This window comes from Miscanthus floridulus, chromosome 15 (genome assembly GCF_019320115.1).
Source record: "Miscanthus floridulus cultivar M001 chromosome 15, ASM1932011v1, whole genome shotgun sequence".
Lineage (NCBI taxonomy): Eukaryota > Viridiplantae > Streptophyta > Magnoliopsida > Poales > Poaceae > Miscanthus > Miscanthus floridulus.
In genome coordinates this window covers 81,029,373-81,043,196 of record NC_089594.1, presented here as the reverse complement: position 1 = coordinate 81,043,196, position 13,824 = coordinate 81,029,373, and the positions used below count along the sequence as shown (strand labels likewise).

General features: G+C 46.2%; 1 protein-coding gene across 1 annotated transcript; it reads right to left on the bottom strand.

Annotated features, from left to right (window-relative positions):
• Positions 1 to 5,989: 5,989 nt before the first annotated feature.
• Positions 5,990 to 6,682, bottom strand: LOC136507764 (uncharacterized). Its single transcript, XM_066502386.1, has one exon. It carries the CDS (start codon positions 6,680 to 6,682, stop codon positions 5,990 to 5,992), a length of 693 nt encoding a protein of 230 aa, XP_066358483.1.
• Between the last annotated feature and the right edge of the window lie 7,142 nt (positions 6,683 to 13,824).

Below are 13,824 nucleotides of genomic sequence, written 5' to 3'. Positions count from 1 at the left end.
AACACCTCGGGTGTTAGCCTTGCATAACTTGACTTGCATAACATGAGCATGAGCATCAAGCATTCAAAAAATCATCAATTACAATTGAAACAGTTGATCGAAACATGAAACATTACTTGTTATCTCATGTTTCTTAGAACATATGCATATGATCATGTACAAATGAATGCAAGTGGGTAGTGCTAGTCACTAAAACACCTTAGCTACACTTAGGTTAACTAAAGGAACCTTGTTCATGAAGACCACATTTCTTGATCAAGCATTTAAGTGTTATTTCCTGTGTTGACCTGAATAGCTATATGAGTGACTACTACATGGAATGCATAAATGACCTTGCAAATTGTTTTAACATGCTTAGTGTATCATCATGAACAACTTTGGTATTTAGGGCTAGGGCTAAATTGGTCATTTAGTCAGGGTTTGAGTAGGTATCATGTTTTCAAAGTGACATGTTTGACTAAAGTTGAACTAGGTGTTAGAGACCTTGCATGGAGGAGTTCACTAAAGCAAAGTTGTAGTGTTTGACATAAGGAACAACTTTTATTTTTATGTCATGGACTGATTTAGCTTCTAACATGTTCAAATTAGACTCACAAAAACCAGCTTTTCACTGTTTTCAACACTTCAAAAATTTTTCTAAGTGTTTGCTCACTAACAGCCTGACAGCCGATCTTTGGGATGACATTGCTCCTTAACCGTTGCGAATTAGGTCTTGATCGTTTAAGACGAATTACAGATGGTACTTAGGGCTGCAACTTTTGTGAAGATTGTGAGCACTAATACTTCACAGATTAGAAGATCTAGCTCCATGAAAAACCGTCGTCAGGCACTGCATCGGGTCACTGAACGAACTGAATCGCGACGTCAGTGGCCGACACCGGCGGAGTTCGCGCGCCGCGTGTCCCCGGCGACGGCCGCGCGTCGCCGTTGCTCTGTCCGCGCGGGCCACGCCGCGTCTGGGCGCGCCTTCAAGTCGCCCGCACCCGCCCGCACTCCACCGCGCACCCCATTTGCTTCGCCTCGGCCCTCCTTCCTCGCAGCAGCAGCCCAGCTCTTCCGCGCCGAGAGCCGCCGTCGCCATAGCCAACGCCAGTCACCCTCGTCGGTTCTCCTCCACAGCAACTGCTCCACCAGCACCCCCACGTCTCACCGCCTCCACCCGCGCTCGTCAATCACGCTAGGTACGCCTCCGCAGCGCGCACATGCTCGCCGGAGCTCCGCCACCCCCTCCGTCGCCGTGGCCAGGCCTAACCAGACCACCCCAGGCCACGAGAGCGCGCGCACTAGCTTCCTTGTAGTCTGTAGATGCTCGGCGTAGCGTTTGTTTGAGCCGCCGTAGCCTTCACCGGCGTCCCGCCGACGTCCCGCCTCGCCGAGCCGCCATGGCCGCCGCCGTCGTCCTTACCGTCGACGTTAGGGTTGGCCAAGGGGTTCAATAGAAGCGCTAGGTTGAGTAGGTCACGCCGTGAAGACGTTACTGCCGGCGGACTCGCCGTCGACGAGCCGTGGCCGCGCGAGCTTGCTCGGCGCCGCCGGCTCTGTTTCGGTTTCACTGACAGGCGGGCCCTGCTGACCAGCGGGTCCCACCGGTCAGCGACAGCAGCGTTGTAGGCTAGTTCAAATATTCCAGTTTTTGATTTGTTTTGTTATTTTTGTATCTTTAGTTTGGTAGCTCCTAAAATTGTGAAATAAATTTGTAAGTGTTCCTTTGGAAGTGTAGTATTTAGGAAAAATATGTTCTTGGCTTCAACAGTATAAATTTCTGGAGATTTAAATAGGGATTTCAAATGTGCTTTTGAATGCATTTAAATTTGTTTATTTTATATCTAGAGTTCCTGTGCTCCAAAAATTATGAAATTTTTGTGGTAGGCTATTCTTGTCATACATGAGCTTGGATAAAAATTTTAGAACCAGTGCATGTGTAGATCTATAGTTATAGATTTTTCTTTTATAAATAGTTAATCCTTGCATGAATTTTTATAAATTAATTATAAGTCCAAAATTCATGAAATTTGTTGGAGATTATACTAGTACCATATGGATGTTAAGAAAAATAAGAAATCTGTTGCTTGACACTTTTCAATAGGATTTTCCATTTATGCTATTTCAAGCCTTGCTTCCTTATCATTTTGGTATAGGATGTTCTACTTAGTAAAATGACATGAAATTTTTATAGTAGCCCTTTGATAGCATTAGTAAGACTCTGTAAAATTTTGAGAATTTATTAAGCACATTTGATATATATTTATTATTTAGCCTAGATATCTAAATAAAATAATAAAGGCAATTTAATAAATAGTTTGGGCTTCACCATTATATCATCTTAACTGTATTTGGTATGCTTACACTGTTGGTAGGTTATATGTTGTTAAATTTTGAATGATTACATAAAGTAGAGGTGCTATTACTTTATGTTGCATGTTAAATCATTTCCGGACTGATTCTAGAGTATGAGGAGTTACATGTTGAAACTGATGTAGACTGTAAAAATGGTTAATGACAAAGTTGTAGAAAATTTGATAAGCTTTCCAGAAAGTCCAAGATCACTGTTTTCGGATTTGTAGAACTCCAGTTATGAGTGAAACAAGTAGATACTGTTTATGGCATAGTCGATGCATTGTAGAAGTAGTTAAGTAGTAAGCGAGAAGAGACATGCACCTACTCAAACAACGTGATGCACTTGTTAACATATATGCATTCGTAATACTTATACCATACTCATGCATCTAGGATCGGAGGAAGAAATCACGTTGCTGGAATTCGAAGAAGCAGAGGAAGGGAACCCGCAGGAGAATCCGCAAGTCCCCGCTCCCGAAGGCGTGGAGCAGAACCCTGAAGAGCTTCCGGAGTGCCCTGACCATCGTCCTACTTCCTTTCTGCGAGGCAAGCCCCGGAGCATTATGAGTCTCCCAGTAATTTACAAATGTTTACTTACGTATTTATGATTGATGCATTAGGTTATAAGAGTTGAATGAAACCACTTGATGCATGTACATTCCTTGTCCAGATATTAACCCTTTAACCGGTATAGGTCCAGGATCGAATATATGCTTAGCCATGCTTAGACCGGTAGAAGTCGGGTGATGTCCTGTCACCTGCGAGATATAGGTGGATACCGGAGCACGGTTGGCTATATCTGCTATCGTGGAACAGAACCATGTGGTAAAAGTAAATTGAGACCGGACGGGAGGTCGATAGGGAAGCAACAAGGCATGGAGGTCTTGGGTGTGGACTTATCCCCGTCTGTGTCGATCAAGGACCGTACCGTTGTTGGAACTTCTGACAAGATTGAACGCATGCCTCTCACTTAGCTGGCCGGATAACTCATTCCGACCGCGAAGCCGAGTAATTCAACTCAGGCCGGGAATCGTTCTGTTGTGCGCTCCTTCCGGGGAACGATCAGACTGAGCCCAAGGGCAGGTTTGGCCTGAGCATCCTGGCATCTGGTGTTCCAGATTGTGCGGCGCAGTACGAACCCGCGAAATGTGTACCGGAGTTGTACCAAAGGTGACCTAAGACTATCGTGGCTGGTAGATCTGGGTTTGTGTTAGGAATAAATTCCCAGCTGGTGAAAATCGATTCGAATCGCCGTCTCTCCTGGATAGTGAGAAACTTGGCTAGCTCCAACATCGTAGTAACTGTGTTATGAAACATGATGGTTCAAATGAATATGGAATTACAATATCTGCTATGGTTACTATTGTATGATTCTAAATAACATACCACATGTTTGGCATAGGATAGTTGCTAACCTAGAAATGGATAGTTATAATTAACTTGATAAAAGAATCACAACTGTACAACGGTTAATTGCCTTTTTCGCAAAAATGTTGTCAAGTTACGTCCACTTATACAGCCTTGCATAATCCTTGGAGTCATTTTATTTCTGGTTCATGACGGGTAAGTCTAGCTGAGTACCTTCTCGTACTCAGGGTTTATTTTCCCATTGTTGCAGATGGCACTGTGTATCATGGTTATTGCAAGAGTTGCTTCTATCCCGCTGTGGATGAGGAGTAAGCCGTGGGCAGGCTTCCTTAGTAATTCCTATCTTTGCTTTTGTGGACCGTGATCTGGTTTGGCACTGTATTAAACTATGTTGGAAAATTTTATCTCAAACTTATTTGCTTCCGCTTTGTTTATCAAACTTGTTTTGTAATAACTTTTATTCGTACTCTGATGATGAAACGTATCTGTGAACTTTATGTAATATGTGGCATGTAGGTTGAATCCTGTACGATCTTGGTTGTTGTAAATCGTTTATCGAGACCCGTCGCGGTACTCGACGGACTACCGGGTTTATATGGGTTCAAGTATGACCGTGCGACCGCTTGCGGATTGCCATTATACTTGTATTCTTATAAATTGGTCGGTTCTGCGACAAATCTAATACATCTTGCACCTTGCTGGGATCCATAGAAACGCCCTTAGTTGTCAACACATGTCCCAAAAACTGCACTCGATCAAGCCAAAACTCGCACTTGCTGAATTTAGCATACAGCTGGTGCTCCCTTAGCCGAGTCAGTATTATCCAGAGGTGATGGGCATGCTCTTCCTCATTCTTGGAATAGATTAAGATGTCATCAATGAAAACTACCACAAACTTATCTAGCTCCGGCATAAAAACTGAGTTCATCAGGTACATGAAGAAAGCTAGGGCATTGGTGAGACCGAAAGACATCACTAGGTACTCATACAACCCATACCTAGTAGAAAAAGCTGTCCATGGTATATCTTGTGGCCTGATCTTGATCTGATGGTAGCTCGAGCGGAGATCTATCTTCGAGAACACCTTGGCACCAGCTAACTGATTAAACAAAGTATCTATGCAGGGCAAGGGATACTTGTTCTTAACTATTACCGCATTGAGGGGGCGGTAATCCACACACATCCGCAGAGTATCATCCTTCTTCTTCATGAAAATCGCTGGGCAACCCCATGGTGAAGAACTTGGGCAGATGAAACCCTTGTCCATCAACTCCTCCAGTTGCTTCTTCATTTCTGCCAGTTCTCTCGGAGCCATGTGGTATGGACGCCTGGAGATAGGAGTAGTACCAGGCTCAAGCTCAATGGAGAATTCTACCTCATGGTCCGGTGGCAATCCAGGAAGATCTTTAGGGAAAACATCTGGGAACTCACATACTACTGGAATAGAGGTAAGATCAGGAACGGCTTCAGCATGGGCAGCAATAGGTAAGACCAGTTCTGAGGGTATGATGAGAGACATCCTATCCTCAGAAGACAGAAGTTGTAACTCTACACTTCTTCTCTTCATATCCAATACTACCCCATACACCTGCAACCAGTTCATCCCAAGAATAACATCAATGCCTTGCCCAGGCATTATCATGAACTGTAAACGGTAAGTGTGGGTGGCTAATACCAAACTTACTGTATCCATACGGGTATTGATGAACATCTAAACCCACAGTATGGATCTTATAGGCATACGGTATAGCCACAAGTGATAAGTTGTGCCGCTCTACAAACCCCATGCTCATAAAGGAATGCGATGCACCAGAATCAAACAACACCAAAGCTGGATGAGATTCGATGGTAAACATACCAGCCATAACTGTCTCCTGATGCACAACCTGCTGAGCATCCATGAAGTGCACCTGACCAGATCTGCTAGGCACCTTCCTCTTAATGAAAGTCCTCTTAATTAGCCTGGAATTTGCAGATGGCTGAGACGGCTGAGCTGTCTGTTGCTGAGGGCACTCCCTAGCATAGTGGCCATCCTTGCCACACTTGAAACAAGCACTAGGCTTGTTTCCGAATCCCTGACGAGGTGGGACCTGCTATCCCTGAGTCTACTAGGGCTGCACTTGCTGCTGAGGTGCCTTGTACTGAGTAGCGGAAGTCTGTGAGGTCTGCTGGGGTGACTGGAATGGAGGCCCGCCAGATGATTGATAGGACCCCCACCTATAATTTGCACCTTCTAAGTATGAGGGTGGCTGGAGGATCTAGCTGCCACCCGCTTCCAATCCGCCTAAGATGCCTGCTGAAAACCCTCAAGAGCAATGACGGCGTTCATCAGAGCCCTAAAGGTCTGATAGTTCCCTAGGTATAGTTTCTCCTGAAGAGCAGGAGTGAGACCATGAAAGAAATGATCCTTCTTCTTGTCATCCGTGTCCACCTGACTACCAGCATACTGAGCCAAGTGGTTGAACTGACTCACATACTCCATTCCCGTCCTACTCCCCTGACGCAACTCCATGAACTCGGTCACCTTCGGGTGGATAACGCCAGCAGGTATGAAGAACTCGTGGAAGGCGGTGGAGAACTCCTGCCACGTTGCTGGGTGATCCGATAGCTCTATGGCTAGGAAAGTCTCCCACCAGGCACCTATGGACCCCAAAAGCTGCTGGGACGCAAAGTGCACCTTCTGCTCGTTGGCCACTCCGACCAGTCGAAACTTTTGCTCCAGCGTGCGAAGCCAGTGCTTCGCCTCCAATGGATCGTCCGACGGTGTGAACGTGGGCGGGTGGGTCTTGAGGAAGTCCTGGTAAGAGGACTGCCCCTCAGGACAGCGAGCACCACCCCCATTCCCACCGTTGCCTCCAGGGCCTCCACGGGCGAGACCCGCGATGGCCTGCGCCATAATCTCTAAGGCCTGAGCAGTCTCCTGTCGAGCCACGGCTGACTCCCGACGAGCAGCCAACAACTCCACCATGACCTCCATGGTGGACAGCGGCGGAGGTGGTGGTGGCGGCAGGAAAGGATGAGGAACCAAAGGTGGAACCTCTCGAGCTCCCTCGTTGTCACGCTCAAAGGCCCGAGCACTGTCACCATGGCCCTCGTTGGCCACTCCTAAACTGGTGCTCCCACGTCTGGACCTCAGATTCATCTGTAAGAGATACGAACCATCCATTAGGACACCCTCCCGATTCGAATCTAGGGATTAAAGAGATAGCATCACATTTATTAAAGTATTCATTAAGTTAGTCCTACCCATTTTCTACTTTCATTATACGTGAGGGGGATTCCTAGTTCAAATAAGATGCTATTAAATGATGCATGCTTCGACCTATACGTTCACTCCAGCCGGAATATAGCGGCGTTCGTAAAATTTTTGGCACATCGCACACTCACTTTCCATATACTAAACGATTTCTTACGCAACGTAAGTCAGTGTACCTGCAGAAAAATGATTAGGTAAAACCAGTGCCGCTATCCTAGATATACCATATAGCTAGGGCTTATACTTATATAACTTACTTAATCGCATCCTATTTTTCGCAAAACTTTTATTGGTCAACTTTTAGTTTTGTAAAAGAGTGAGGAACTCGTGACCATTATTGGCTCTGGTACCAACTGTGGCAGAACCACCCGAAATAGCATACTTACAGAGGTGCTCATCTTCCACCAGACACTAAGCACCCTGAAAGCCACTACCACGAGCGGTATCCGTCGGGCACACCCCGAGGGAGAACCCGAAAGATCCACATTTTTCCCAAGGACTCAATAATAATAAAGAGTTACAACACAAGTCCATCTCATACATTAGAGTTTCTTAAAAAGTATATTATTACAATACCAAATACAGAGTGCGGAATGGTAAATAGCGGAATATTAAAAGATAACATCTAGCGATATGATAACGAAGATTGCGTCTGAGCCCACCAGAAGAATCCTCCACACAAGGTACTCCTCAAGCATCACCTGCAACAGGGGTAAATAAACCCTGAGTACACAATGTACTCGCAAGACTTATCCGACCAGTGGGAATACTTTCCTGACTCCAAGGAATATGCTAGGCTTTATGGTTTGCTGGTTCTCTTTTAGCAAAAAGCAATACTAATAGTGAGTCCTTATTGATGCATTATTATCATCAGCCGTATTAAGTTTTTAGCTAGTCAATCTATATAAGCACCTGTTCTACTTTCAAGCAAGAGTTGAGCAATCGATACTGTTCCTTCTCTTTTTCCACTTCCAGTTCTTACTACGGTGCTAAACCGCAGACAAGCCGTACCGGATAACCTGGCGATTCATGAATCAATATGCCCAGCTGGGTGCCCCGAAGACACACGCCCCGCTTGTACCCCAGGCACAAGCAGGACTAACCCACCACTCTCCTGTCCCGGGTGTCCAGGTCCCCGTCCAAACTTGGACTCCAAGCCCCCGCCTCTGAGTCCTAGACTCAGTGCGGTGCAAGGACCTCCACCACCTCCTCTTCTGATCAGTCGGTCCGGAAAGAGCCAGATCCGCGACAAGAGAGCAGCAAGTCTTCCCTACGCCCATACCCAAGTATGTGCTCGGGACAATAATCTGTGACTTGCCTAGAGTCATATGCAACGACCGGTCCTTAATCGACACAGATAGGGAAAAAGTATAACCAAGCTATGCCCTATTGGCCGTAGGACACAACCCCTCACACCCACCAGTACCAAATCCACATCCCTATCTGGTCACCATTTTCCTTTCCATTATTTCATCATGATATCATAGTTTAATCTCCTATTTGCGAGTAACGGCAGGTTACTCACGCTACCGACATCCTGAGCATAGCAGCTACTCGACTTGTACTAGTAGGACTCATGGTGGATATATTTATGCATGTAGTTTCCATAAAATGCCTATAACGTAAATGCATAGCATATAAATATATTCGGTGATCATTTGAGAATAGGGGTTATGCATCGGGGCTTGCCTTGGGCAGGTGCCGGGTCAGCAAAGTCAGTACCAACAGGCTCCTGGGCTCCCTCCTATGTGAAAAGCTCCTCCTCGTACTCCTCGATCACCTCGTCGTACTCCAGATCATCGACGGGTATGAAGTCTACCTGTTCGTGATCTACATGAAATGACGATGCAATGATTAACACTATGGCAACAACAATTCTCAATGCAAAAGTACTTCTATTAAATTACTAAGTGAGGTCTACCCACTAAAGTCTAAGCTACATACCAGTACTACTAACAAGTATGAACGTGTCCTACATTTCTTACGATGACTATGGATATTCATACCCCTAATGCCAGTTCACGATACATATTGGAAAGCAAGGATAATAACTACGCCATTAAACGACTCGTTCTATGGTTACCATTTTTACAGCAAGTATATAAATGCCTAAGGTACCTACTGAAACGATTTCAAAGCTAAAGCTATTGTCGGTTTACCACAACAAATCCTACAATTAAAAATCGATATACCGCTAAGCTCTCTACTTCAAGCTTATGAGCCTACCATCCTAACAGCTAATGGTGAACTAACTATACTAACAGGTAGACGACATTTTTACGAACCTAACAAACTTAGCTTCGCTATTATTGGACAATCATGCAATTTACTACAATTTATCGAAGTTGTATTCATAACAGGAAATAAATAAGCATTTCAAATTCTAGGAATTAATGAAAATCGAATCCTCTTTTGCCAGCCCACCACGCGCAGCCCAGTCCAGCGCGTTATCCTGCCCGCACGTGACAGCAGTCCAGCACGCGGCCCACGTGGAGGCACGGCCCAGATGGCCAACGGCCCGCGAAGGGGAAGGCCTGCGCGCGTCGGCAAAAATGCACAAACACCCCCGACGAACTCGGTATTTGCTACGAGCTCTATGGTACTGTTTCGCTAGTCTACCGTTTTACATCTGCACCCTCCCACTTCTTCTTCTTCACCGCAAGGAGGTCCCTGGCCCCCAGGGCACGCACCGGCATGACGGCATGGCACCGGGCGACCATGCTGACCTCACCTGAACCCCTACTGCCTACCTAAGGGGTCGATAGGTACCTGGATAGCACATAGACTCTACTGCAGGCGACACGACGAGCAGGGATGCAGGCACAAACTCCCTCCCTGGTGGTGGCTCCTGACCTGCAAAGGCGAGCGCGTTCCCGTGAGCAACAGCGAAGGCGAGGCCAACGCACAAGCTAGCGAGCACCAGGGAGTACTCACCGACACCCTTGCATTGACGGTTTGGTTGGAGGCGGTCTAAGCAAGGCTGGCCACGTGAGCTCGCGGCGGTGCGGTGGTGACCGACGGGGGCACTACCGCGGCGATGGGGCTGGCCTGCTACGATGCTACGACTAAGGTGCGCAGGGTGCTTAGGAGGATATGGCGAGATTGTGGGTGCACTAAATCGATACGAGATGCACTACGGGGCTGGCTCGCCGTTGGAGGACGTCGGTTCGATCTTATGGAGCCGATGATGCGGAATTATGAAATTCTGATCATGTGCAAGGACACCCACAGCAAGGTGGGGATGGGGCGTAGCTAGACGCCTAATGGAGCCATGCCTAAGGCGAAATGAGACCTACGGCTATGGTTAAGGTGAATTAGGGAAAATTGCTTCGGCGGCAACGAGACAGTGGAGACAGGGGAGATCCTAGCGCGGCATGGCTCGGACCTACGGTGGTCGCCAATGCAATTACTAACCTGCACGGCCATGGGGAAATAGTAGGGCATGGCTCCAGGCGCTAGCCAGCAAGGCATGGCAGCAAGCCGACGAATCAATGATACGGCGACGCAGCGGGCAGCATCCGACAAGGTCCACAGTGCAAGTGCGACGCGAGGTGACGGCGGGCAGACCATCGTCCAATGCACAAACAGCCAAGGCGATGTCAACGGCGCAGAACCGCCGTGGCGACAGGCGACGTGCAGCGTGGGACCGGGCGCTCCTGGCCAAAGCAGAGCAGAGCAAGACGTGCGCGTCATGTCTCGGTGGCAAGGAAAACGTGGCCTGTGTCGGCGCGCAGGGCGAGCCAGACATGGCGGCAGGCGAGCAGCAGCGGGGCAGAGCGCATAGGCGGGCAGCAGCGAGTAGGTGGCCAAGATGCGTGGGTCATGCGCGTGCACGGTGCAGCGAGCACAGCCGGGCGCGGCAGTGGCTCTGGCCCACGCGGCAGAGCGCGCTGGCAAGCCAAACAGGGTGGTGACCATGCCCAGAGCTCAGCCAGGTGGCGTGCACGACTTTTAAAGCAGCTAGAAAATGCGTACACCATGTTCTAAACGCTAATCTAATTGCTCGATGCGAAAAGGGGTGCACCGAGCCATCACCCACAGTCGCGACATTGCGCTACTCCTTAAGCCATTTGTTCTACAACTAATGCCAAAGGTGGCTTCGTCGACCACTTCAAACACTTACGTGGAGGACATCGATTTGAAAGGTTTTGCGTTGAAACCCCAAACCCAACCCCCGGGACGTACGCGCTAGCCGTCCATGTCATCCACTGCAACTTTTTATCGCCATTCGCAAAACGTTTTATAACATTTTGCGTTAACAGAATTTCGATTAAGATAATACACGCATTATGTGACACGAACATAACCTTATGCTTTACCGTTTCGTGAAAATGTTTCAAAGCCAAACATGGATTATAAGGCCTATTATACCCAAATGCACACAAATCAGATGCTTACGAAATGTTTCAGCAAAACATTATAATGTAACACCAGGGTGTTACATCGTCCCACTCAACAATAGGCATAATGGTATGCCTTTGGATCTCAAGGATCACCTTAGGAAGCCTCCTCAAGTTTCCCCGTCGACCATACTCAGATGTCTCAGGATAACGAAAGCAGGCTACCTCATTTGCTCTCAACCTTGGAAGATGGGTAACCAACTTGCCCCGCTTCATACCTTCATAGCTCAACTTCACTGTAGCTACAAGATCCTTGAATGTAGCCTTGTACTTAGTTGTACCCATCATCTAGACAAGTTTCTCTTTCTGAGCACGAACCTCCAACGTGGCATAGAGTTGCTGTTGACATTTCTTAGCATCACTTCTTTACTAAGTTGTCATCCCTAGCAATGATGCTAGAAATACATTGTTGGTAATTATTAAGAACACTTGTAATTATATGTATATATGTATTAAGTATCTGTAAGCGCACAGATAATATACCATTATAGCATTTCACCTAGGAGTATACTAGGTATCGTTATTTATATTTTATCCACAGGGAGGAGCGATGGAGTGGCTAGAGATATTGACAAATATAAATACTTATGATAAGATTATTAACTCTCATGCTATAGCAGGGGTAAGTCAAATGATAAATAAATGATAAGTGTAAGGTATTGATAGTAATCTAGAGATAGGAATAGATACTTATAAATGTACTATGGCTAGGCAGGAGATTAGTTTAGAGCAAAAGATTCCTAAGTCATTCCTTATTTACTAAGTCTTTTATACACCCAAGTATATACACTCTCATCTATAGCATAATTAACTTTGGATCTATGCATAAGGAACATTACTAAGGAAGATCAAGAATAGAGTTTGACTCCCTTCGTAACCAGGTTCTACTTGCTCTACAAATGGGGAGTGGACTATAAAGAACTCAACGGGAGTGTCACATCCACGATCTACCATATGACCAAGATGTAGAGTGCATCCGCAGGTAAACAATATTTAAGCATCTCGCTTACATAATGTCGACCACTTAACTCACTCGAGTATTGAGCTAAGTGCTTTGCGAACATATGTATAAATTCATCATCAATCATGACTATATCAAGTATATAAGTAGAGCAAACTAGGAACATAATAAATAGCAACATATTATTGAAGTATCACAAAGTCATAAATAAAAGAGGGATACAATAGATATACCGACCTCCAGACAGCGAATCCGGAATCGTGAGCAATAGCCCACACTCTACTCGAACCTTGCTAGCTAGCCTATACTAGAACTTTGAAGAATTAGAGCTCTATTCTCTTCTCTCTAGAAACCCTAATTTCTATTCTACTCTTGACTTATGGCCGATCTCCCTGAGGAAGGGGGGTAGGGGCTAATATATATAGGCCGGAGCATCAATCCTAAGCCCTTGGATCAAACCAACTTGAATAAACGGCGTAGATGCAATCCTTAAGGCGGTGGAGAACTGACATATGAACGGGGGCTGACAGGTGGGCCCTAGGGGCTGGTTGGCCCCACCTGGCAGCACCTCCGCCTTCGCTTCGGTGTGGTGTCCTCTCGAGTCTTCTAGAACCTTCTAAGATTATTTTCGCTGCAGATAAGTGCGATTAAATTTGTCGATTTGACCCCCCTTGATGGTTTTCTAGATAAACCCTGCTGAAAACATAGATTTATCAAAACTCATGGAAATTGTCAGTTTATATCCCTAAGTCTATGTTGGTGATCATTTTCATGTATGATTTCAAGGTATGTTGACGATTTATGACGGATGGTAACTACCGTCAACAATTGCCGAATGACGGCCTCGTTCGAGTCCTGTCGGAACTCCAAGATTTTCTTCCAACCCATAGCTTTGAGAGAATCAACCAAGCTGTTCATGTACACAAAAATCTCAAGACAAGGCTAGCTTAGCCATTGCTACTCAGTGTGCATTGGCGTAGCATCAATGCCCCCATGGTACAGCCGGTACTGACTGAATGTCTCGAAGAATGGAACTAGAGAATCCCTTGCTTTGTCCAAAGTGCCTGGACAATGCCGATTTGCTCTACTCAGCTGCAACCCAGTAGTAGCGATCCTTTGGAAGTACCCCTTCATCATCACACTCATCCGAAGAAGGCACCAAGACAACTCTCTCCACCCAATTACTAGGACCTGCACTAGACCTACATCAGCATGAAGAAACTCAAGATTAACAATCCATGAATACCCAAGAGAGACTGGAAATAAACAAATCATGGAGAAGGTGCCGTACTTGGAAATGATAGACCCCAATAAGCAAAATAGGAATTGGGAGTAGACATGAGCACAAGTGTAGGAACGGAGTAACAATGCAGTCTACAGCCTGTATATATGCCCTACACTACACCTAATAGGTATCTATAAGCTTAGACAACCATTGGAACAAGTTAGAGCTAATTCAATATAGGATAGGCACTAATGGAGTGTTCGTCATGGTCCACGGA